The 24,606-nt window shown below is 34.1% G+C and overlaps 2 protein-coding genes across 4 annotated transcripts; one reads left to right on the forward strand and one right to left on the reverse strand.

Annotated features, from left to right (window-relative positions):
- Window positions 1-350: 350 nt before the first annotated feature.
- LOC108993279 lies at window positions 351-24,500 on the forward strand. 3 transcript variants are annotated; one of them, XM_035691106.1, is made up of 15 exons: window positions 351-653; window positions 1,949-2,039; window positions 2,156-2,240; window positions 2,609-2,678; window positions 3,074-3,143; window positions 4,698-4,767; window positions 6,053-6,098; window positions 6,180-6,429; window positions 6,514-6,719; window positions 6,822-6,896; window positions 7,876-7,936; window positions 8,123-8,203; window positions 9,294-9,373; window positions 10,028-10,060; window positions 24,336-24,500. In XM_035691106.1, the coding sequence occupies exons 1-15, from the start codon at window positions 379-381 to the stop codon at window positions 24,379-24,381; spliced, it is 1,539 nt and encodes a 512-aa protein (XP_035546999.1). In that variant the 5' UTR covers window positions 351-378; the 3' UTR covers window positions 24,382-24,500. The 3 variants fall into 3 exon arrangements, with proteins under 3 accessions (XP_035546999.1, XP_018823683.1, XP_035547000.1); XM_018968138.2 differs by lacking the exon at window positions 24,336-24,500 and having other exon boundaries at window positions 10,028-10,321; XM_035691107.1 differs by lacking the exons at window positions 9,294-9,373; window positions 10,028-10,060; window positions 24,336-24,500 and adding an exon at window positions 9,187-9,286.
- Window positions 10,990-16,275, reverse strand: LOC109000235 (leucoanthocyanidin reductase-like). Its single transcript, XM_035691108.1, has 5 exons — window positions 15,909-16,275; window positions 15,634-15,774; window positions 15,302-15,539; window positions 11,677-11,874; window positions 10,990-11,535 (listed from the first exon to the last, which is right to left on the reverse strand). Exons 1-5 carry the CDS (start codon window positions 16,113-16,115, stop codon window positions 11,279-11,281), a joined length of 1,041 nt encoding a protein of 346 aa, XP_035547001.1. The 5' UTR covers window positions 16,116-16,275; the 3' UTR covers window positions 10,990-11,278.
- Window positions 24,501-24,606: the final 106 nt, after the last annotated feature.

Raw genomic sequence — 24,606 nt, forward strand, 5'->3', positions numbered from 1 at the left:
TTTTGTTAATAAGTATAATTGAAAAAATTGATGTGTATTTTTTTTATTATTATTACATATTCACGAGACACATGTCATTTTTTAATGAATTACAAGAGTCCTTTTATGGAAGCAAATTGATTCGGTTCATTGAGGAATGAGTATGAATCGAATCCTTTTTTTTTTTTAATGACGAAGTAATTATAATAAATTGTTTAAATGATTTAATAATAATAATAATAATAATAATAATGAAATTGTGAAAAAATAGAATAGACTTGAACGGATAAAACGGGCTTTCTATTGACAACAAATAAAATAATACACGGAGAAAGAAGTATTGTCGAATTCTTTCTTTATTTGGCGTGAAAGCTAAGTCAGAACGACAAACGTAAATTAATGTACCTCCAACTGGTCTCTTCTTCTTCTTCTTCTTCTTCTTCTTCTTCTGTTGCCAGTCCCTTGAAACTACCGAAAAAGGATTCTTCCTTCTCTGCAGCTCGTTCCCGTAATTCCTTCAATTTTTGCTTCTGGGATATGATGGTCCAGAGGAGGGTGATGAGCTGGAGGATGGTGGCCGAGTCTCTTCAAACTCTTGTGGCACATGGCTTGCTCTTCTCCTTCACTCTCTTGCTTGCGCTCAAGCTTCAACATGCCGTGCTTCGCTCGTGGTGGTTCGTTATTTCCTTTCCTTTTTAATTGTTTTTTTCCTTTTTATGTATGTTCATTTTGGATGAATTGAGAAAGTGGAAGAAAAAGGCAGGAAATCTGGGTTCTTGGGACAGCTATTACAAGTTTAGAACCCGTTTGAATTCTCAATATAATACATTTATCCCGTTTCTTTTTTGTTACATTTTTTTGTGGGAGACCAAAAGGTACCCACTTTTTGATTTGTGATTAATTCTTTGGTTTCATGGGTGGGCTCAATCTTTGTGTATGTTTCGAATTTTGAATTGGCCGGAAATAGTCTAAGAATTTAGGTGAAGACTGTGTAAAAATGTAAGATTTTGTTGTAGTTTGCATGCTATGATTTAGGTGATTTCTTTAATTCCAATGTCTTCATTTTTTGAAGATTGAAGTTTTAAATGTTAGATTTTCTTATCCTTGTAATTTCAAGTTCTCTAGGCACTACTTCAGTTGAACTGAGTTTTGCTAAACTGTTTTGGGAATTGGGAAATGTACTCGCAGGTAAGTCTATTATATGAAACCTACAAAACGGGACAAAGGTGTAAAGAAAGAGAAAGAAAGAAAAGAAGAGTATAATGAGAATGTTTTCTTTCTATTGCTATAAACTTCTCCCTCCAGTTCACTGGTCACATCCGAGGACTATGCTATTGACCCAGAAAGTGCTCTGTTTCTTCAGCTCCAAAGACCTTACTAGTTGTCATATGTGTCCGTTCAAATTTATCTCTAAACGCTGCCTTTTTAGGGGTGGTGCAAAACTATAATAGCCGCATGTACAATCAATATAAATGAATTTAAACCTGAAATCACTTGTCTGGGACATGGGCAAGTCCATCAAATTGAGCTTATTCATATCCGTAGCGAGGGATTTTTCTGATGTTGATTTCCTGACTATTCTTTGGCTAGAAAAGTCTAGCAAATTATTCACTTGGGAGTTATAAACTACAAAATGTTCCATTAAATATATATTTATGTCGATGGCATGTAGTCCATTTCATACAATATTCAAATAAGTGCGCTATTTGACCATTCCTGCTTTGTATTCAAGCAATGAAGAAGGGGAGAAAGTGTAATGTCATTCCATGCAAGAAAGACGCAAACTTCTAAATACATCCTTACTTATGGACGTGCAGAGAATGTTCAAGCATGAACGGATTTTTTTTTTCTTTTTCTTTTTGGTTGGATGGAGGCTCTTCCAATATAATGTATGTGGGATGATGAAGCCATTATTAACTTTTCCTTTACATTTCATTAAGGGCAGTTTGCTTTTGTTCTTATTCTGCAGGATCATATTTGCTCCTTTGTGGCTCTTTCATGTAGTTGTTGCACGAGGCAGATTTTCCTTGCCTGCTCCTTCGCTGCCGCATGATCGCCATGTATGAGATACTGTCTCCAATGATTTCTTTGGATATCATTTTTATCGAGATGCAATTGATATCATTTTTATCGAGATGCAATTTACAGAAAAGTAAACACTTCTTTTTATGGACAGTGGGCACCTTGTCATTCCATCATGGCAACGCCGTTGCTTGTTGCTTTTGAACTGCTTCTCTGTATACATCTCGAGAGTATTTATGGTATGGAAGTTCTGTCATGAAATAGTCATATACAGATACTATGTGGACCAAAAACTTTATTTGTTCTGATATTAAGTAGCATTTGCAATTTTCCCAGGATGAATAAAAAATACATGATCACAGATACCATGGGGGCAACCAATTTTTTTGGTCCAATGTTTAATTAACACATGCAAATTTCCTGTTATGAATAAAAATCACTTGAATTGACCATGACATATCTGTTTGTCGGGCTCAATGTTGATTAAGAAACATGCTCATTTACTTTTTAAATGTCTAGATAAACAGAAATAGGTTGAATTCCTGTTTATCATCATTTTCAACAATTGACTTATCTGTCAATGTTCTTGCAAACTGAATTGCTGCAGTTGTAAACTTGAAGATTGTCTTTCTACCCTTGTTGACATTTGAAATATCAATTTTGATTGATAATATCAGGTAATTATCTTTCTCCTCTATTGTGCTCTATTCACTAATAAGTATTTATTTAAAGCATAATTAATATTCTTCAATAGTATGCTATCCACTCTACTAGAAATTCTGGAACAGAATCCTGATTAACTCCACAGACACAGACACACCCACCAATTAGGGATTCATGCATTTCTTCAACCCTTGTCCTGGCCCATAGGCTAACTACTCATCAAAGTACATTTTCCATATCTGCCCTTTCTATTTTCAATACTCAACCTCTAGTCTCGAAATTTTATTGCTTATATTTGAATAAAAAGGTTATGTTAGTTTTACCTATTAAGAAAAAGATTATGTTAGTTTTGGTCATTCAAATTTTGGTTCATTTTAACAAAAGTAATTAATGTTTGTATTTTATACAGGATGTGTAGGGCCTTAATGCCTGGAGATGAAGAAAGTATGACTGACGAAGCCATATGGGAGACCCTTCCTGTATGTTCTGTAACGATGTTTTGAATTAAAGAATTGCTTATATATTTTTTTTTATAAGAAGAATTGCTTATATATTACTGTAAAATATATAAGAAATTTTTCTTATAAAAAATATATTTATATATATATATAAAAAATATATATATTTTTTGATAAGAAGAATTGCTTATATATTTTACAGTAATTTACTTAGTTGTTTCTTATCTAGGTATCAGTGCTTAGTTCTATGTGAGTGGTGGCAATGAATTAGGTACCTGTTGTTTTCTGCTGGCACCCTACCTTGTCATTTATATAATTAAAGGATCACCAATTTTCATTACGATTTGTGAGAAACTGCTGCTTATATGGGGATATCGGACAAAACTTACAGAGAATCCATTGATGGCTGTCTAAAATAAGACACTACTCACCCGTGGGTAGCCCAAGTGGTAAGGGTGAATTTGTGTGCTTGAGCCCCATGTCACAGTTTCGATTCTCCCTAGGATCAAATTGCAAATTAAGTGGGAGGCCGTGGTGGTGGGTTGTTGTGCTAGTCTCCCTGGGGGTTTAGGTTCCAAGAATGAGTCCTAAGGGCTCTGCTGTAGGGTGGTTCTTCCATCATAAAAAGTAAATAAATAAATAATACTCTTTCAGTTTTTGGAATTGTGGTTGCAATGCATTAATGTAAATAGAAACAATAGATTAAAAATATTCCATATATGTAAGCTGAAAATGGTCTCACATACCTTATTTAATGATCCTTTCTTTTAGGCGGTTGAGCTTGTGATTCACTTTTGCAAGTTGCAATAAAACTGCTAGGGATGGAATGATAAGATCATTTAGATCTACCTAGAGTTGTGGAAAACTTTTGATTTTATGTGCTTGTTTTTATGATTTCCTTGAATCTTTTTCTATTTTTAATTAGGTGTTCCTCTTTTATTTTCCGTGTACTTGGACTATGCCTTTTAGGTTGTCCCACTATAAAGGGGGAGGGGAGGGGGGTTATAGTCCACTTCAGACTTGCTGTACTGCCCAATGCATGGTACCAGAAACCTGATTGGGATACTGTTTCCTGTCCACAGTTTTATCCTTTGTGCCTGGCCTTTGTAAAACACATGTATTTGCTCTTTGGACTTTCTATACTTTCTCATTTCATTAGATTTTAGTTTTTATAGTCTCGTTATTATAACCCCTAAGGGTCGGCTCAAGTGTTAAAGGCCTTGGTCTTGGTGGTGTGCTCCCTCCAGGTCTAAGGTTCGAATTCTCTTGGGTGCAAACAATTCCTAGCGGCCATTGGAAAGGGGGATTTTCCCCTTGAATTACACGAGGTAAACTTGTGGAAAACTTCTTGCTGAGGGCCTGTGCACCCCCGGGATTAGTCGGGATGCTATTCTTGGACGCCCGGTGCTAAAAAAAAAAAAGTTATTATGATAATAGCATTCATTACTGCATGATATTTGGAATAGACACTAATGTTCAACAATTTCTTTATTGTTATTGAATTTTTCTTGCACTACTTTGATGTTTCTTATTTCTAATAGTTTTGATATGAAATTGAAAATATTTTGCTTCTAGCACTTCTGGGTTGCAATTTCTATGGTCTTCTTTATTGCCGCAACAACATTCACTCTTCTGAAGATATGCGGTAAGTTTTTCTATTTCTTACCTGCAATGATTATGTTGTGTTCGCTAAACTTGATATGCTAATTGCCTCTCTACTTGAATCTTTGTGCACTTTCTTTCCATAGTATAAATGGGTAGGTTTCAGTGTAGTGTTATGACAAATTGACTGTGTTTAGAAGTTCTAAAAGCAAACAATCTTCGCAAATCTTACCCGACTGTGTATTCCGATTTTATACGAGTTCTACTTATATAACTATCTATTTTCTTTTTTTATTAAACCCAAATAGCTATTACCTGAAATTCATTTGTTTCTTGTTTGCCATGGTTAATTTTTATGTCCAACTGAGTTCAGTAAACATGTTCAAGAAAATTACTCTTGAGAATTTTCCCAATTCTCATTTGATTATCCCAAAGACTCACTGCAATGGAACTCTTGTTCAGAATATCATTTCACTTTGTTATATGCCAAAACAAAAGTCTGGTATGAGCATACTTGCATAATCAAGACAGACATTGTCTGAGGACTAGAACACTATAGCCATCATGAAAGCATTTAAGTAATTACACCATAGGTGCCAATCTGGGGCACCAGTATGGGGTGTTTGACCCTGCTAACCATTGAAAATTAGAAAATTATAGATTGTTTTTATTCAACATTTGCATACAACATGAACAACAGAAAAACAGATTAAAATTCCCTTGCTATGTATATATTGAACCATTCTGAAAATGGTATTATCAGCCGTAAATGTAGCTACATAATATTTTTGGCTTCTATTTATACATAACTGCAGCATTTTGATACATCTCCATGAAAGCTTAGTATATCCTTGTGAATTCGCGAAAAGTGGAAGGTGTTATAGGCCGGAAGTCCCTTAGATGACTTTTTTTTTTTTTCAAAATGACTTTCTTAATGAGGATTAAAGTTATTTGCTGTTTCATACCTATTCTTATGCTGTTACTGTTCTGGTTCCAAACTATATCTGCATGAAGGTTGTGTCCCAGCCCTCATGGTCTATGTTTGTAGTTTCTATTGCGGAGATATAACCATTACCAAAACCATCATTGACAAGTCTCTGAAACATATGGCTCTAAACATGCAATTAGCATCTGGTATGCGCCGTTTCTGTATTACGCTTGTATGCAAAATTGTGGATGCATCAGCTGGAATCTTTGAAGAACTTCATAACAATATATTATTGCATAACAATTACTTGACATACATATTCTTAGGCTGAATGGAACAAATATTGCGCTAAGATTCATGATGCATTCTTTTTCCTGGCTTCCTCTACAACCACATGCAGGTGACATTGCTGCTCTAGGCTGGTGGGATTTGTTTATAAACTTTGGGTATGATTTATTTGTGTTTAAAGTTTGATGATGGTATATTTTGTCTCTGCCTCAAAATAATTCTTGTTTGTCCATTTACAGCATTGCAGAGTGCTTTGCCTTTCTTGTTTGCACAAGGTGGTATAATCCAGCAATTCATAGGCAGTCTCTCATTAGAGAATCCCATTCATCTTCAATGAGTATTACATATCTTGAATGGAATAGAGGCTTAGTGCTTTCTTCAGACGAAGACCGGCACCAGACTGGAATGTGCAACCTGCAGGACGTTGGTGGACATATTATGAAAGTTCCATTTATTGGTTTCCAGATCCTTCTTTTTATGCGCTTAGAGGTATAATAGGTGTTGAGGAGTTCCTCTTTGTGGATATTTTTGAAGTTATTTAAGTTCTCATTTACAGTATTGTTTCATTTTCAGGGAACTCCACCTGGTGCTAGACATATCTCATTCCCAGTTCTGTTTGCTCCTCTGTTTTTGTTGCAAGGAGCTGGGGTCTTATTCGCTGCATATAGATTGGTGGAGAAAATTGTTCTTTTAGTGCACACTGGAGTGGTCTCTGGATCATACGCTGCTTTATCATCAAAAGCTTGCAACTTTTTTGGGTTTTTGCAACATGGATCAAGGTAATTGTCTAACATTCTATAAACTGTCAATTTTGAATGGCCTGTATCAAACAGCAGCCACCCTAGGAATTTTTGTAACTTGTGGTTCATTTCTGATAACAGGTTGCTTGGTTGGTGGTCAATTGATGAAGTCAGTCAAGAGGAACAGGCTAGACTCTATAATGCTGGGATTTCTGGGTTAGTGAAGTGTATAGACTATATTTCACTACCTTTTATAGGACATTTTCATTTAGCCAATCTTTCTTCTGTACTAAGCTGCTTGCTAATCATGGCAACTTAGAGAGCTACACTTTCCATGCGAGGTTCTGATGACCTAAATTGGTTTGTGGATGCCTCATCTTTGTGCATGCATGCGTTTTGTACTGGAGCTTAAATTCATGCCATGTATAATAAAACTTTTAGACTAGGCATTTTCCAACATGGAATTTTTCCTTTTGGGATCCACCATCATATAGTTTATATGATCCACCATGCTGGTATGGTATTCAAATTCTCACCTTTGCCTTTTGGGAAGAAAATCCTTATCTCTGTGTCAGTGGAAAACTTTATAACAAATGTTTTAAAATAGCAAAATATTGTGGTTCTGTATCAAAGAATTTGCATATACTTTCATTTCTAGTTGTTTTCATCACTTAAGGCACACAACAGCAATGTAACTCCCCCTTCCTCTAGATTTAGGGATGCTACTCACATTATCATTCCATGAGCCAGTTATAAGAGAATTCTATAAACATAGGAAACAGTCTGAAATTGCATTAATAAAAAAAAAAATTCATTAATAAAACTCAACTGCAAATTTCCTAATCTGTCTAGGGGCTATTTTAGGCAAATTTAGTTATGAAGGTGAAAACTTTCCTTTTATAGCAGATCGTCAAAAGTCAGATCTGTCAGCCCGTAAAATTAACCTACTTAAATATCTAAAATTAATTCATTAGTTAAGACAAAAATAAATGAGCAGAAAAGTAATTGGCCCGTCGGCCTAAAATCCAAAACCCACTCCAGATTTGGGAGCTTTAGGGCTCGCATGTGACACGCAAGGATAGGTGTCACTTTATTTCCATTGGAAAGTTGTGAAAGAAGATACATTTTATTAACATGCGTTATTGAACTTTTTGGTTTGGTAGTTTCTCATCTCTGTTTGACCCACATCATTCAGGTACAATACTTTTGCTCCTGATATTGTGAAGAAAATGCCTAAATCAGATCTTGTTGAGGAGGTACTTGCAATATTTCTAGTTTACCCATTATGCAGGCTAAAATTCTACGTCTTTTTTTTCCCATCATCTATTCCACTTTGTAGCATATCTGTTACTTGGTCTAATTACATCTGCACTGAGTGTTAAATCTACTTTACACCAATTGCTTTTTTTTTAATATCATATTTTTAATTCTTTTAATTTCAGATATGGAGATTACAAGCTGCACTTAGTGAGCAAACGGAGGTCACAAAGTTCAGCCAGCAGGAGTACGAAAGGCTTCAAAACGTAATATTGAGAACCTTGACTGATATTTTCAACAGTTTGAATGTTTTAAACTGAATTTGTTACGTATTTGTTTCAAAATACTTATATAAAAATGTGTTGGTTTCAAAATTATCAACTAAAACTGCAACAGTAACTTCCTAGTCCTTTTCCAAGATATTGAATTGGCAACTGAAGTTACTGTTGAGAATTGGCAACTGCAACACTAATTTCTTGGCAAATGCATTATAAGGTTCAGTTGAGACTTAAAATGATTCCCAAATTATAACTATTTCAAGAGAGAGAGAGAGAGAGAGATTATAAGGAGAGTAGAAATCTTATAAGCCAGTGAAAAATAACAATGACCATTGGATGAATAGGTAAGACCAAGCTCTAAAACAAGCATCTCCAGAATCTACATGCTTACAATGCCATTGTGTTAATGCCCCCTTGTTAGTGAATATCCTTTGAGATCCTAGAAATGAATTGACCACTCCCAAGAATTTAACCAGCCACTTGTGCTTGACAATCTAAGAGTTTTGAAAAAGTGTTGATGATCAGTACCGCATTAAGATAAATAAACCATCAGATCTGAATAAGTAATCAGAACAAGGTCTTTTTGACGTTTGTATGGAAATTATCAGTCTAGTTATCTTCTCTTTTAATTTTTCTCTATTTAACATTAATAGTGATATACTGCATTCTCTCAAATGTGGAAGTTGAAATGTGCCTTATTAATGCAATGATTTGGACGAATTAACTATTACATGGAAACCTTTAGACCTGCAGTTCCTTGCAAATAGAGCTTGCAGATCTGGTTCCATGACCTTTTTCTGTTACGTTTTGAATAAATTTTTCTCTTTGTTTTGTGGATAATAATTATCAATTACACTGATTACATGTACAGCGACCCCAGAATATAAATGAAAATGATTGGGTTACACTAAAATAAGTTTACTCATGCTATGGATGTTACAGGTTAATATGTGTAATTAAATATTCTGTAGGAAGCTTTTGCTCTTTCATGTTCTTGTCAACTCTTGTGCTAGTAATCTTCATCCCACCATGCTAGGATCTACTATGGCATCACAGACTAATTTGATGATTCTATCAGGAAAAGATCCTATGTAGAGTATGCTTTGAAGAACAGATTAATGTAGTTCTTCTTCCATGCAGGCATCACATCCTTTGCAGGTATTTCTGTCCACCCTTGTGTACACTACTAACATCCATTTTTTTTATTCATATTACTCCGTTAGATGAGTATAGCAGCTTTCTTTATACCACAAATGTAAATATGAACATATCATTTCCCACCCTTCTGGGGTCACTCTTTCTTTCAATAGAAAGCAGGGAAAATTAACAAAAGTGAATAGGCAAACTCGAATACAGGTTCTTGTCCTTGACTTGACTAATTATGAATCAATATAAAGATAAATTTTGTTCTTCATCTTATATTTTATCATTCTAGTAATGCTACAAACCACACTGCTATCCCACTTCAATCCCACTTTGTACATGTGGCACTTTCCATCACCTTTGGATCATCTCTTATTTTTTTTCTAAAATGAAATTGAAAGGTTGATGGGCATGGTACCTCATCATAGTGGGATAAGAGTGATGATGTAGTATGTAGAATTTCCGTTGTCATTCTCAATCACACATGCTTATGTGGCACATTTCAAGTGACTGTCACATCAGCAGGTGCATTGTTCCCATATAAATGACAACAGAGCTCTGCCCTCTGCTATCATATTGGTTAGGATCTATTATATCAATGTTTCTCTCCATTTTGCTATCTTTCCTGAGTTAGATAAGCAATGATTTTTTTCCCTGTTTAATTTTCAGCACTTGTTGTGAAAGGTGTAAAAAGTGTCCCATCTGCCGCGTTTCTATAGAAGACCGTTTGCCTGTCTATGATGTGTAGTTTCAGCTCAGACACGGAGGCCACCAGGGTAAGGCTTCCTCCAAAACCATACATTGTTGCTTGTGTTTTTGACTAAGCAAGCACTTAGAAGCTGTGGCAAATATGGTTATTTTGATAATTTTTGTCAGTGTAATACATCACATCAGGAACTGTATATATACTAATGTGTAGTGCGCAATTAATTGAAACACTTGCTGTTTTGCATGTCTTGTTAACATCTTAGTGTTACAATGGCTGTTAGCTTTAATGGTCGATGATTATAGTGAAATTCAAACTATTTTCTTTTGTTTGGACTAATTGATACAATAATTGTCCATCGTTTACTCTCTTTACAGTAAAAATGCATACCATAAATGACCGATCAAAAACAAATAAATACCATAAATGTATCTTAGTCTTGATAAATGGAAACCATAAAATGGATGAAAAGCAAGCTCATCTACTTAGGTTAAGTGGAGTAGGATGATTAATTAAATCATAGTCTGTACTCTGAAGGCACGAGTTGAATGAAGTTTTGTTCTTATGGAGTGTACCAATCAATAATAATCTATATGTCAATATTATATACTTTCCAAGGCATGTGTTCTTATGAAATTATAGCCATAAACTATTTCACTATATTAGTATTAAATAGCAATTAGTTACCTTTTAGTTTTCCTAATTTGTGTTTTTTTTTTTTTTTTCCAACTTATATCCTTTTATCTCGACCTCTTTCTTCACTAGAATAAAGTATACAAGGTTTTTCATCATCGATTAGAAAAGGGAGTAAGGGAATAGAGCATTAAGTTCCTCTATTAAACTTTGGAATAACAAAATGCTCAACATTCATATGCTTTAAGAGATTTTATTTTATTATATAATCTCTCAAGATATGCTAACTTAGTAACATAAAGTATTCTTTATTTAATATTATCAGTCATGCCTGTGCAATTGTGCATTGCACAAGTTGAAGACTAATGAATACATCTTATGGTTGAGACACCATGCCTCTAAATTCAATCCACTGCCCTCCCCCATTCATATCAGTAGCAGTTTTCTCAGCCAAAACAAGTACAAGTAATGATGTTCCTTCCAATAATCACTCGGAATTCAGGTTGAATCATAGTAAGCAAATTGAATTCCACATTTATGTACTATTAAAAAAAAAAAAATCAATCTTGTAATAGTAACACTCAAGCACGTGTTGCAGTGATTGCCATAGATTCAGCCATGCAATTTGTGGTGGTAATTTCATCGGTACTGATAGACTTTCTGTCCACTTTGACAAGAAAATCATTGAAGCACTGGTCCAAGGTTATGAAAGTTTCATCAGGGTAGAGAGTGCTCACTTCAACATCTTGAGGGCCATCGATTTGGAAATTGATTTGACAGCCCTTTATGAATATATCATGGGTGAATGATGCAACAATACTTTGAGGCATGCGATTCTCTGCAAATAATATACAAAGAAGGAAAATGTCTGAAAGTTATGATAAAATATAAAGCAAAGACCAGTATCTGCAGTATATTTTGAAAATATTCCAACATGTCATTACATAAAAAATAAATATAAAAAAGAAAAGAAAAGGACCTGCAGCTAGTAGGTCGTTTTCAGTGACGGTAACTCGAGGGAGTGTCTTTCCAATCTTTTTCTCCCACAAAGATGCAAGCTCATTGATGTTGTAGAGATTGCAGGTCGGTCGAAAATGCACACATTTGTCGAGGGTTCGAGTGTCATCAACAGTTTTCATTGTAAATTTTCCAATATCAGTGCCAGCAACAAAGTACGCTGCAATAGTAAACTCAAAACAAGTACAAGTTACAACAACTACAGATCATCGATAGTCATATAAGATATTATATATAAATCTTTCATTTTTCAAAGAGCTAGGGGTTGGAAAATGAGAAAGCCAAGGAGAAACTGAGTTAGCAGCCATGGTTCTAGATCATCTTCTTCTTTCAAACACCCCCATCAGTTATGTTAGGTTTGTAAGTTCTGTAGAGATAGTTAATGGAGTGGTTGTTTGTACCTAGCTAGGTACAGAGTCTTCCGATCACAAGTTGAACAGTAAACTATCAAAGCCTCATTTTTTACTTTATTTACAGTGTGTTTGACAATTTAGAGAGTCATTGTACATAATAGTTCTCACCATCTCGATTAAGTCGTTTTCCATTGGAAAATTATGATAACTGACAAAGAAAGAAGACCTAAACGGCACTTGAGGAAAGATACACTTACAGAATTACTGGGTACATTTGTCTCCAAAATCCTTACAGGAAAGATACACTTTCTTAAATTCCCAACTCTAGAAAATGATAAGCTTCTATATATATATATATATATATATATATATAATAGTTCGGGAAAGGTACCAACTCTGTAGCTGTAGACATATATATTGATGAATCTTATCGTATTAGCATCATGTCATTCATCAAATATCGTATAAAAAATCTCGCTGATTTGGTGGGTGGGATGAGACATAAAATTCTCATATTATCTCATTGTTGCACATTTTTCAAATCTCTATATAAAATATAATAAATAATTCAATTTTTTTAAATTTCAATTCAACTTTTTTAAATCCCAATATAATAATAATACTAAAACATAATATTTTAAATATTAAAACAAAATATAAAATTCTCATCTCACTTTTCAAACCTGCGTTAGTCAACACGTTTGAAAAGTCGTGTTCACCAACTTATTTGATTCATATTAATTCATAGATGGGTACGTGAGACCGACTTACGTACAAGAAATTAATATGTATTTTATCTAAATGCGAATATGACACACTATATACATGTTGATGGTGCCTCCAAGATCATTAAACAACAGATCTAGAATAAACTAACCATGCATAATGTGCTACAATTGTCATAATAAATATTAATAAAATAGAGATTTTCATGTATGATTAATTATATAAGGTCAGGTTTGAATAGTGAATTAAGATAAAAGTTAAAAATAAAATAAAATATTATTATAATATTATTTTTTAATATTATTATTATTTTAAAATTAAAAAAAATTAAATTATTTATTATATTTTATATAAAAATTTATAAAAATTATAATAATGAAATAGATTGAGATTAACTCTCAATCATCTAAGAATCAAAATACATATTAGAAAGCTGATAAAAGGACAATTAATTACTGTGCGTGATAGGTACACATTGGACGGATGCATTATATTTGTTCTTATAGAGTAATGATCTGTATAAGTTCGATGCAATCACTTTGTAAAAAAGTTAATCTTATTATAAAAAATCTTTTTTTTTAATAAAAGTCACTTTTATATATATATATATATATATATATAAGTCTGCACAAACTCCTACCATATATAAAAAATTGCTCCATCCCCTCTGATTACTAGCTATTTCTTTGAAAATTCAAACCAATATTGCCAACTTTAATTGACGCTTGCAAAAGAAATTATGGTACCCTCTCCTACTTACCTACAAAGTACCCCCCCAACCCCCACCGTGACTCTATGCATTAAACTCTATTTTATAAAATAATGATTTATGTAAGTTTTAAATAAATCAGTGTTATATAATTTTTTAGTAAAATTTATTTTTTTTAGTGAAAGGGTAATGTTATTTATTTATTATATTTTATTTATAAACTTATCTTCATATTATATAATAATAATAAAAAGATGACGATTTTTTCTTTTGAATTTGTCACTCGTAATTATATATCATGACGTGTACACAAGTGTTGGAGTCAAAATCACAGGACAGTGACCTGGCATCAACCTTTGAGCAACAACAAAGTCAATTAATTAATCGTTTCCTACCACACATATATAAAAAATCTGTCCATCCCCTCTAATTGCCAGCTGCTAGCTACGTACTTTTTCTTTGAAAACATAAACAAATAATGAAATTCACTGGTCCTGATTAGGTTCCGATAAATTTTTTTATTATTTAATGATTAAAAAATTATTTTTTAATGATATTATAATTTTTTTAAATATTTAAAAATATAAAAATAATAATAAAAAAAATTTTATTCTTATGATCGGCACATCTCGTGGTACACCTCAGTGGGTGTAGCAGTAGCACTGCGCAACAAAGATTGGTCCAATATTGCCCACTTTAAATGAGGCGTACCAAAGAAGGAAAATGAAAAGATTACTAATTCCTATTTACTACTAATTTATTCTTCTTTTTATATTTAATTTTTTAAAAAAATTTTTTATTTTATTTAATAGTTAAGAAAGTGACTATTGATTAAATAAAATTATATATTTTTTTTAATTTTTTCTTAATAATTAAAGATATTAAAAAATACTTAAAAAAATGATAAAAAAATAAAAAATTTGAAACATAGTATGAGTGATAAAAGAGGAATAAACCGGTTGGTAGGGTATATTACCCACCAAATAAATGGTACCCTCAACCCCACCACTTCCATTTAATTGCATGCTTTTGGCGCTTTGTATTAAACAAAATTATAGTACTTTATCCTTCCAGCTATTTGCTAACTTTTCACTTTCTACCCTCAATTATTACTTTTTCACTGTGCTTAATTTTATCATTATGTTAAATTAATGAGAAATGATATCTACAGTTTTAAAATATATAAGTTTCATATATTTTTTTTAAAAAATAAATATTATAAAATTTATATGAAAAAATTAATTTTTTAAGAATAAATCTCATTCTTTTTTAAAGAGAGTGGACGGGACTTGTACATTAACCTAAGATTATATATAATATTACTCTAAATTAATACGTGAACATATATATTATCATCATCTACCTTGATCATGACCTCATTAATTTACTATATAAGAGTATATTATATGTTTCTTTCAAGTTTTTTATTTCCTTGTTTTTCAAGAGTTGTGGGAATTAACCATCGAATTATAAATATAATTTCATTAATTCTAGGATAGAATATTTTGGTTAATATTATAATAATCTTCTTATAAAATATAAAGTAAGTTTCGAGTTGGAATGACAGGTCATCATGTCAAAATGAAGAGTTCTAAAACACAGGATTAACTGTAACTTTCTTCCTAACTAGCTAATAACTATATAATTAGTATTTGTCATTGTAGTATATAATTATTAACTAACATATATATATATATATATAGATCACTACTAAATTAATTAGCTTAATATAAATAATTAGTGAAAGAAAGCAAACATGCATATGACAATGTATGCATAATGTCGTCGGTCGGTCTCACCTTTGACAATACCATCACCGTAGATTTGGAACTGATCCAAGGGAGGAACAACCTCGGATGGGTGAGTGTTGTCGTAGTAAGGCCAAGAAGCAATGGAATTGCAACATATATACGTGTAGGGTATGCCGGACGCCTCGATCGAACGCCTAACCCTTCTCTTTTCTATGTACATGGTCAGCCCTGGCTCCACCGGATCAGCTCTGTCAACGTCGTGCCCGAACTCCGACGGCAGAAATCTCTGCAACACATTCACCATATATCTTTAATTTCCTAGGTTGTACATGTCTTTTATTTCTTGTCACGGATTATTATATATATACAGCGGTTTTTACCTTAATAGTACCAGAAGCTTTCATGGCCTCGATTAAAGTCAGCTGGTCCAGTACTTTTTCACCTCCCACAGCTGATATTACTACATCAATCTCGTGCTCTTTCAGTATTTTTTCCATGACTTCCTTATCATTAATCAGTCCCTGACAAACGTAACATATCAAACGAAAAAGAAGAAGAAGAAGAAGAAATCAACATATACACGTAGGTATTTTGTGTTATTTATGTATGCTGGAGAAAAAAGGGAGAGATTCTAGTAGTAGTATTGACTACTTACATGCAAAATTATGGCGCCTTTGTCTTGGAGATTTTTTATGGATTTTGCCTTAGAAGGGGAAACGGAGCCCGGACGGAGGAGAAGATAGGTGGGTCGGCCGGTGAGTAGGCTGGCTTCTGCGACGAACTGGCCCATGAAACCTGTTGCTCCAACAATCAGAACTCTGCAGGTACTCTTGGCTGCGGGAACAAAAGGTGTCGCAGTCATATTGCTCGTTGCAGTTCAAAGTACAATATAATATACCCTTTTGTCGAAGTAAGTCTTTGTTTTCTTTTAAAGGGACAGAGATCGAGCAAGCAAGAAAGGAGGGGGATAGGAAGTAAAGGGTGACGAGGCAGCCGCTAGCTACACCTATATATTGGTAGCACAGTACGTACGTACGTATGTGGTGATCACTAGCTAACTATATATATGCGTATTTGAACTTACAAAAGTATATATACACAAAAACAGGAAGGTATATATGCAATATATATAAATAATATTAAACAAATAATTGAATATCAGAGTGATGGGAATTATAATGATCCATCAAACTATCATATTCTCAGCTACCTTTCTACAAAAGCTGCTAAATATTACATTGTAATCCTATGCTGATTGACATGGAAGACATCGTTTAATTTGTTGACGTTTAGCTCAAATGGCCATCGCTTTCTTAGACTGGTAGCTAAGAACCACGTTTAGACCAGTGATCATCCATAACAATTAACAGACCAGCTTGGTTTTACACACACCCACTTTCAATTAATTCTTAAGGAGATGTTAATGCTCTCAAGTTGCACAAATGGTCATGATGTCACGTCTAAAATACATTAATTGTTGATGGCGATAATTTGTCGATCGCCCGCATGATGAAGTCTCCTAAGAAGTACCCCTTTTTTCAGGGAAAGAAAAGAGAGAAAAAATTGGTAAGGTTCATATCATTATCAGGCATATATGCATGATCAATAATTCAATTAATCATATCCCCTCCCTTCAGCTTAAAGCATGCATTAATTTGGTTTGAAATCTTAACTCCTTTTCAGGATATTCATGCATCAAAGATCTAATAATTAGGTACTGGTGTTATGTGGAGTACTTGTTCCACTTTTTGATTTCTTAGGAAATTAAGTACTACTTTTAACCATATTAATTTGAAAAGTCTAGTGATGATTTGCATGGCACAACTTTATTACCTCGTATATATATAACAAAGGGTTTCATGATCATGATCTTGTTTATATATGGCACAGCATCCATGAGCTCAAATGCGCGCATGCATGTGCACTATTCTTGTGCACCATGTTAGCTACCTCCTTATGAGGGGCATTGGGTTTGTCTTGCGCTCTGATCGAAGGTCGATCAATGTTCATGTGTACGATGTTAAGACATAGGATCTTGAAGAATTTCTATCTTCATGCATGTTTGATATCTAGACTTTCTCCTATTGTAAAGAGAGTTCGATCGATCAGATGCTAGCTCCTTGCAGCAACTGTCAATTTAATAACTATATTATTAATCATAAATGCAAGCAATCGTATGTACATAACTAACTATATAATTAACATGATAAGTTGTAGACTATATATTTGAGTACCAGTACTACGCGTTAGTAATATGGCAACATTCCTCGCTAGTTACAAAGTGTGTATATATATATATATATATTATCTACATGTATGTTAATATAAGATGCAGTACTAGGTAGACAATCATATAATATAAGATGATCTATCTTTTGACTGCATGTTAATTAATGTATATATGTATGCACACATACACATCATAAATTGATCATGTAGCATATATATATAGAGGCACATTACTAATTACTAATACATTTCTACATGTACTTTAATAAATGCAAGCAACCATAAAATATACCGCATGTTAAGTAATACACAAACACGTAGAGCATTATAAATTCAAGTAGCCTTATATAAACGCATTGCTAATTACTATTATATAATATTTCTATGTACTTTAATAAATGGAAGCAATCATATAATAATAAAAGATAAATCTATTGATCACATGTTTGAAGGTGGTTTGAAAAATGGGTAATTAGCATTTCGTATACATTAATTCCAACTTATAGTTAAGCATATCATGTAATTTAGAACACAACAGTATGTACATTTCGTATCCATTCCAACTTGTAGTTATTAATTAGCAATTTTTGTTGCAATGATACACTTTCTTTTTTAAATCTGTTAATATAGATTGTAGATAGGTATGAACAAAATACAAATGATTTGTCCATTGAACTATATAATTTGGCATGCGATCCATCAAGGCATGATCGTGTTTGATATTCCGCGTGCATTGTGCGAAGATATAAATATCCCACAATAGATTGAGAATTTTATAGAAAAATGTATAATAGTGGTGTAGTTGTCAAGAATATATATAAGTCACGAGAAGGAAAATATTGACTCGTTGAGTTCAATGGGTTATTGTTGATATATTTGGGTTGAAGGATTTTGAAAGAAAATGTAATATATCCTTTTAAGCTCTATTGGTAGAATGTAAGCAAATTTAAAGTAAGAGTATGCACATTAATGATGGATATTTTATCCTTATTAATACATGTCGAAAATGGTACAAGAACAATCATTTTATAATATTGGTAGGCAAGACAAATCATGTTTTTTACTTATATGATTTGAAGTTTGGGAATACATAGTTGAGCGGTTACATAGAAGTTTGTCCTTAAATATGTATATGATGATCATGATATCCCAAAACTGGAGAAACAACACAAAGAAGATGAAAATCCTAATCAAGAAGTATACTGAGAGAATTAATATGTTATTATCAGCTTACCTGTGGATCTTAACCAGTATGATATAATTATTTCATTACGAGGAAAGATATTTGAGCCTAAAACTCAATATATCTGTTGCGCAAGATATCATATCAATTGATGTATCCCATTACTGACAGGGAGAATGGTCAAATGAAACTAATACAGGTTCATGATTGTTATCTGTTCACATTATTTTTATTTTAACAATGCAAAATATATATTTATTCACATTAGTAGCTATGCAAAATATTATTTGAATTCACGGATCAAGTTGGTGACATATTAATAGAATTGCAATCAGGATGATCACCCAATTACTTTCAAAATACATAGTATTGTTTTGGATTTATAGTTTAAAAGTGACCGTAGAAAATGAATGAGAAATACTATATCTACAAAGAAATCTTAGAAAAAAAATTTAGAAATTGACATACATCCGATCTCCTTTGATTTGAAAAAAAAAATAACAATCTAATGTATATATCAAGCCACACAAATTTGTAAGTTCAATTTTATAAATTCTTTTTGTAGATCAAGCTAGCATTCTTCAAAACAAATTTACGAGTGTTATGTTCTTGTAAACTTGTACATTAGTCTGTAATAGAGTTTAAGATGAATGAATATTTTGAATTCTCATTAAATAAACAGTGTATACAATGTGTCTTTTTATAGCAATACAAGAGGGAATATTTCGCTTGGACAATACAACAAATAGAGGACGTGCTCTACCAAAATTCATGGCATTGTGCAAAGTTTGTTAGAAACCTCTGTTGGTACAATTACAGTAGTGTCTAGAGGACACTAAACAACCTATCTATGTAGTTCCAGAAGCCTCTAGAGCTATAGCTGATGTGTGTCGGCCTTGCTTTGTCACTTGTGATTTGGAGTCCAACGTGAAAGGCTCAGTACGCCCCCTCGAGCCTAACATGGTATCCACAATAGTGAGGCTCGTCCTGAGAAGATGAAAGCGAGGGGCTGCAAGAGACTTTGTCAGAATATTAACCAGTTGGTCTTTTAAAGGTAAAAAGGCTACTTGAAGAGTTTTGGCAGCAACTCTATGATGAACAAAATGGAAATCAATTTTCAAATGTTTGGTACGGGAATGAAGGACGGGATTGACAGAGAGATAGGTTGCATTGAGATTGTCACACCAAAGAAGAGGAGGTTTAGAAATGAAAACATGAAGTTCCTTTAAAAGATTTTGAATCCAAAGTAACTCGGCAGTTGTATTGGCAAGGGCCTTATATTCGGCATCGGTGCTTGAGCGAGCAACAGTGTGTTACTTGCAAGAGGGCCATGAAATAAGGTTTTTACCCAGAAAAATGCAAAAACCACTTGTCAAGCGATGATCATCAGGGCAACTAGCCCAATCCGCATCAGAAAAAGGTTGAATTTGAAAAGATGATGACTTATGAATAAAAAGGCCAAAGTTAAGCATCTGTTTTAGATATCTAAGCAAGCGTTTAATAGCATGCCAATGTGGGTGTTAGGGATTATGCATGAATTGACATATTTTGTTAATTGTGAAGGCAATGTCTAGTCGAGTAAGGGAGATGTATTGTTGGCTCCCAACAATGTATCGTCCCAACAATGCTGCGATACATTGTTGGATCCGAGAAGGTGGGGGTATGAGAAACTGAGAGTCGACTAGATGTAGTCATTTGAGAATTAACTCCATATGTAGCAAGCATATTAACAAGGGAAAAGAGATCACAGATATATTTTCTTTGAGAAAGTAAAATTCCATTGTCCAAATGACAAATTTCAATACAAAAAAAAAAAAAGGATAATTTACCTAAATCTGTAACAGGAAAAACAGAGGCTGAAAAGATAATAAGGTGATCAATTTTAGAAGGATGCGAGCTTGTCACAATGATATCATCAACGTACACAAAAACATAAATGAGAATTGATTGAGAAGGGTAAATGAAAAGGGACGGGTCAGCTTGAGAAAAAAGAAAACCATACTCATAGAGAGAGGTGGAAAGTTGGGCAAACCAAGCACGGGGTGCTTGTTTAAGACCATAAATGGCCTTGTGCAAGTGATACATGTACTCGGGATTTTCAGGATGAACAAACTCAATTGGCTGGGACATGTAGACGATTTCGTTTAGATCACATGGAGGAAGGCGTTTGGATGTCGAGTTGGCGGAGAGGCCATCCGTGAGACACAGCTAGAGCGAGAACAAGGCGGATTGTGGATGGATTGACAACCGGGCTGAACGTCTTAGCGTAGTCATCACCTTATTGCTGGTGGAATCCCTTGGCAACGAGTTTGGCCTTCCGTCTTTCAATGGAGCCGTCAGGATTGTGCTTGGTGCGAAACACCCACCTGTAGCCAATGATATTAGAGGAAGGGGGAGGGGGAACAAGCGACCGAGTGTTTCTCTGGAAAAGAGCTTGAAATTCTCTGCTCATGGTGTCACGCTACTCAGGAAAACAGGAAGCCTTGGTGTAGGATGATGGATCTTCGGGAACATCGATGGTGAGGGAGAGGCAGTGCTGAGGGGTAGGATAAGGGATTTGGTCAAGGGTGAACAATTTGGGACAAGAGCTGTTGGTTTTGGATCTTGTAATAATCGGTGAACGTGGGGGTGGAGATAGAGGAATGGAGGGTTTTGAAGGGCTAGGGTTAGTGAGAGTCTAGTTCGAGAGAAGAGAATAGGAGATGTCGTGTGGAAGGGACTAAGACTCTAGTGATGGGTATGACAAAGTGGGGCTTCTGCTAAGGATGGATGGGCTGAGGTTATTGGATGAGATTGGGCCCGGGTTTGGTGGAATGAAAATAGGGAGGGTTATATGTGTTTGGTGAGATGGATTTGGGCCTAAAATAGATGAAGAGGAGTTGATGCCAAAATTAGAAGAAGCAGAGTAGGCAAAAGAACTTTCATTGAAGAGAACGTCACGATATATGTACAACCGATTAGAGGGAAGATGTAAACATTTATATCCTTTGTGTATAGGACTATATCCAAGAAAGAGATACGACAGAGAATGAAGATGAATTTTATGATTATTGTAGGGTCGAAGGTTGGGGCAACATTCAGAACCAAAGACCTTGAGAAATAAGTAGTCTGGTTCATTTTTAAAAAGAATAAGATGTGGTGATTTGTTATAAAGAGAAGGGGAGGGGAGAAGATTAATGAGATAAGCTGCAGTATGAAAAGCATCAGACCAAAATTTATATGGAAGTGATGTCGTTGCTAAGAGAGCGAGACCAGTTTCAACGATATGGCGATATTTTCTCTCTACAATACCATTTTGTTGATGTGTATGAGGACACGACAGTCGATGTGTAATACCTTGATTTTTTAGGAGATTGGTTAGGGGTCGAAATTCTCCACCCCAATCACTTTGAACAATTTTAATTTTGGCATCAAATATTAGTTCAACATTTTTTTTAAAAATGACAAAGGTTGATATGGCATCACCCTTATAGGCAAGCGGATAAAACCAGGTATATTGACTATAATCATCAACAAAGAAAATTTAGTATCGAACATCATGTGAAATATAAAGTGAGGGTCCCTAAACATTAATAAATATTAAGTATAAAGGTCATGTGGACCGAGTAGCATTAAACTTAAAAGGTAGCTCTCTACATTTAGCAAGTGGACAAATAGATAAAAAAAAAAAAAAAGGAAGATGAATGAATATTCTGAATTCTCATTAAATAAGCAATGTATACAAGAGGAAATATTTTGCCTAGACAACACAACAAATAGAGGACATGCTCTGCCAAAATACACGGCATTGTGCAGAGTTTGTTAGAAACCTTTGTTGGTACAATTACAGTAGTGTCCAGAGGACACTAAACAACCTAGCTATCTATGTAATTACAAAAGCCTCTAGAGCTATAGCTGATGTGTGGGTCTTGCTTTGTCACTTGTGATTTGGAGTCCAACGTGGAAGGCTCAATAGTTTGGACTCTTTTTTGTTTAAACTCAGTCTGGACTCTTTTGATAGTAAGCAAATTGAGGCTATCTAGGAATGAAATAATCTACTCAACCCCCGATCGATCGCCAGCATGATCAAGTCTCCCAAGTACCCCTTTTTTTGGAAAAAAAAAAAAAAAAGATAAAAAATTGGTAAGGTTCATATCATGCATGCAGATCAGTTCAATTCATATCCCCTCCCTTGATCCTTTAGCTCAAAGCATGCATTTGGTTTGAAATCTAAACTCTTTTCCGAGATTTCGTCGAAGACTTTGCAGCAACCGGCTGCATTACATTCCATTAATTGAGGATTATTACATAGGCCACATGAGGGGACTCATGCATGTACGTTCAGAGGAATTAAGTAGAAATTCGATGCTGGCCATTTTTTTTACAGGATATTCATGCATCAAAGATCTTAGGTACTGGTGTTATGTGGACTTGTTCGACTTTTTTATTTCTTAGGAAATTTAAATACTACTTTTAACCATATTTGAAAAGTATAGTGATGTTTTGCATGGCACAACTTTATTATCTAGTGATGATATGGCACAACTAGCATTGCTAGCTTTATAAATGGACTATGTACGATTTCTTTCTTTTTTCCCATAAAATTACAACATACATTTTGTTAATTGAAAGGTAAAATGGAAAGCTACGTGAATAATATTGTGATCATTATGCATGATTTCATCGTCAAATCAATTAGCAGGAATATTGCAATTATAGGGGTGGAGTAAAGTTCCCAGCTTTTCGCATTTTATTTTTCTAAAAGAAGCTGGATTCTAATCAATTGAATGGATTAATGCTAATTAATATATATTTTGAAGTTTATATATATATATATATTATTCCTGTAATAACGGAGAAAAGTTTATATATATATATATATATATATTGATCTAATTTGCATGCACATCCATAATCACAGCACGAATCTCTATGCGCATGCACTGCATCCATGAATTCAAATGCGTGCATGTGCACTACTCTTCGCGTGCACCATGTTAGCTACCTCCTTATGAGGTGCATTGGGTTTGTCTTGCTCTCTGATCGAAGATCAATCAATGTTAATGTGTACGATGTAGGATCTTTAAGAATTTCTATCTTTATGTTTGATATATAGACTGTCCTACTGTAAAGAGAGTTCCACCAGATGCTAGCTCCATGCAGCATATATATTAATCATAAATGCAAGCATTAATATGATGACCAAGCATCACCATGACTCTTGTACAATAGCCTCACCACAGAAAATAACGCCCTCATGCTAGTTGTTTGAGATCATCTAGATCAATGTTTCTTATAGCACAACACAACAGCCACCACAGCATAGCACAACGATAGAATTAGTTAGGATTTTGTCTTTTATGTTTTGTCTTATTTTTTTTCTAAAATGAAATTGAAAGGTTGATGGGCATGGTACCTCATCATAGTGGGATAAGAGTGATGATGTAGTATGTAGAATTTCCGTTGTCATTCTCAATCACACATGCTTATGTGGCACATTTCAAGTGACTGTCACATCAGCAGGTGAATTGTTCCCATATAAATGACAACAGAGCTCTGCCCTCTGCTATCATATTGGTTAGGATCTATTATATCAATGTTTCTCTTCATTTTGCTATCATTCCTGAGTTAGATAAGCAATGATTTTTTTCCCTGTTTCATTTTCAGCACTTGTTGTGAAAAGTGTCCCATCTGCCGCGTTTCTATAGAAGACCGTTTGCCTGTCTATGATGTGTAGTTTCAGCTCAGACACGGAGGCCACCAGGGTAAGGCTTCCTCCAAAACCATACATTGTTGCTTGTGTTTTTGACTAAGCAAGCACTTAGAAGCTGTGGCAAATATGGTTATTTTGATCATTTTTGTCAGTGTAATACATCACATCAGGAACTGTATATATACTAATGTGTAGTGCGCAATTAATTGAAACACTTGCTGTTTTGCATGTCTTGTTAACATCCTAGTG

Source organism: Juglans regia, chromosome 6, assembly GCF_001411555.2.
Source record: "Juglans regia cultivar Chandler chromosome 6, Walnut 2.0, whole genome shotgun sequence".
Taxonomy (NCBI): Eukaryota; Viridiplantae; Streptophyta; class Magnoliopsida; order Fagales; family Juglandaceae; genus Juglans; species Juglans regia.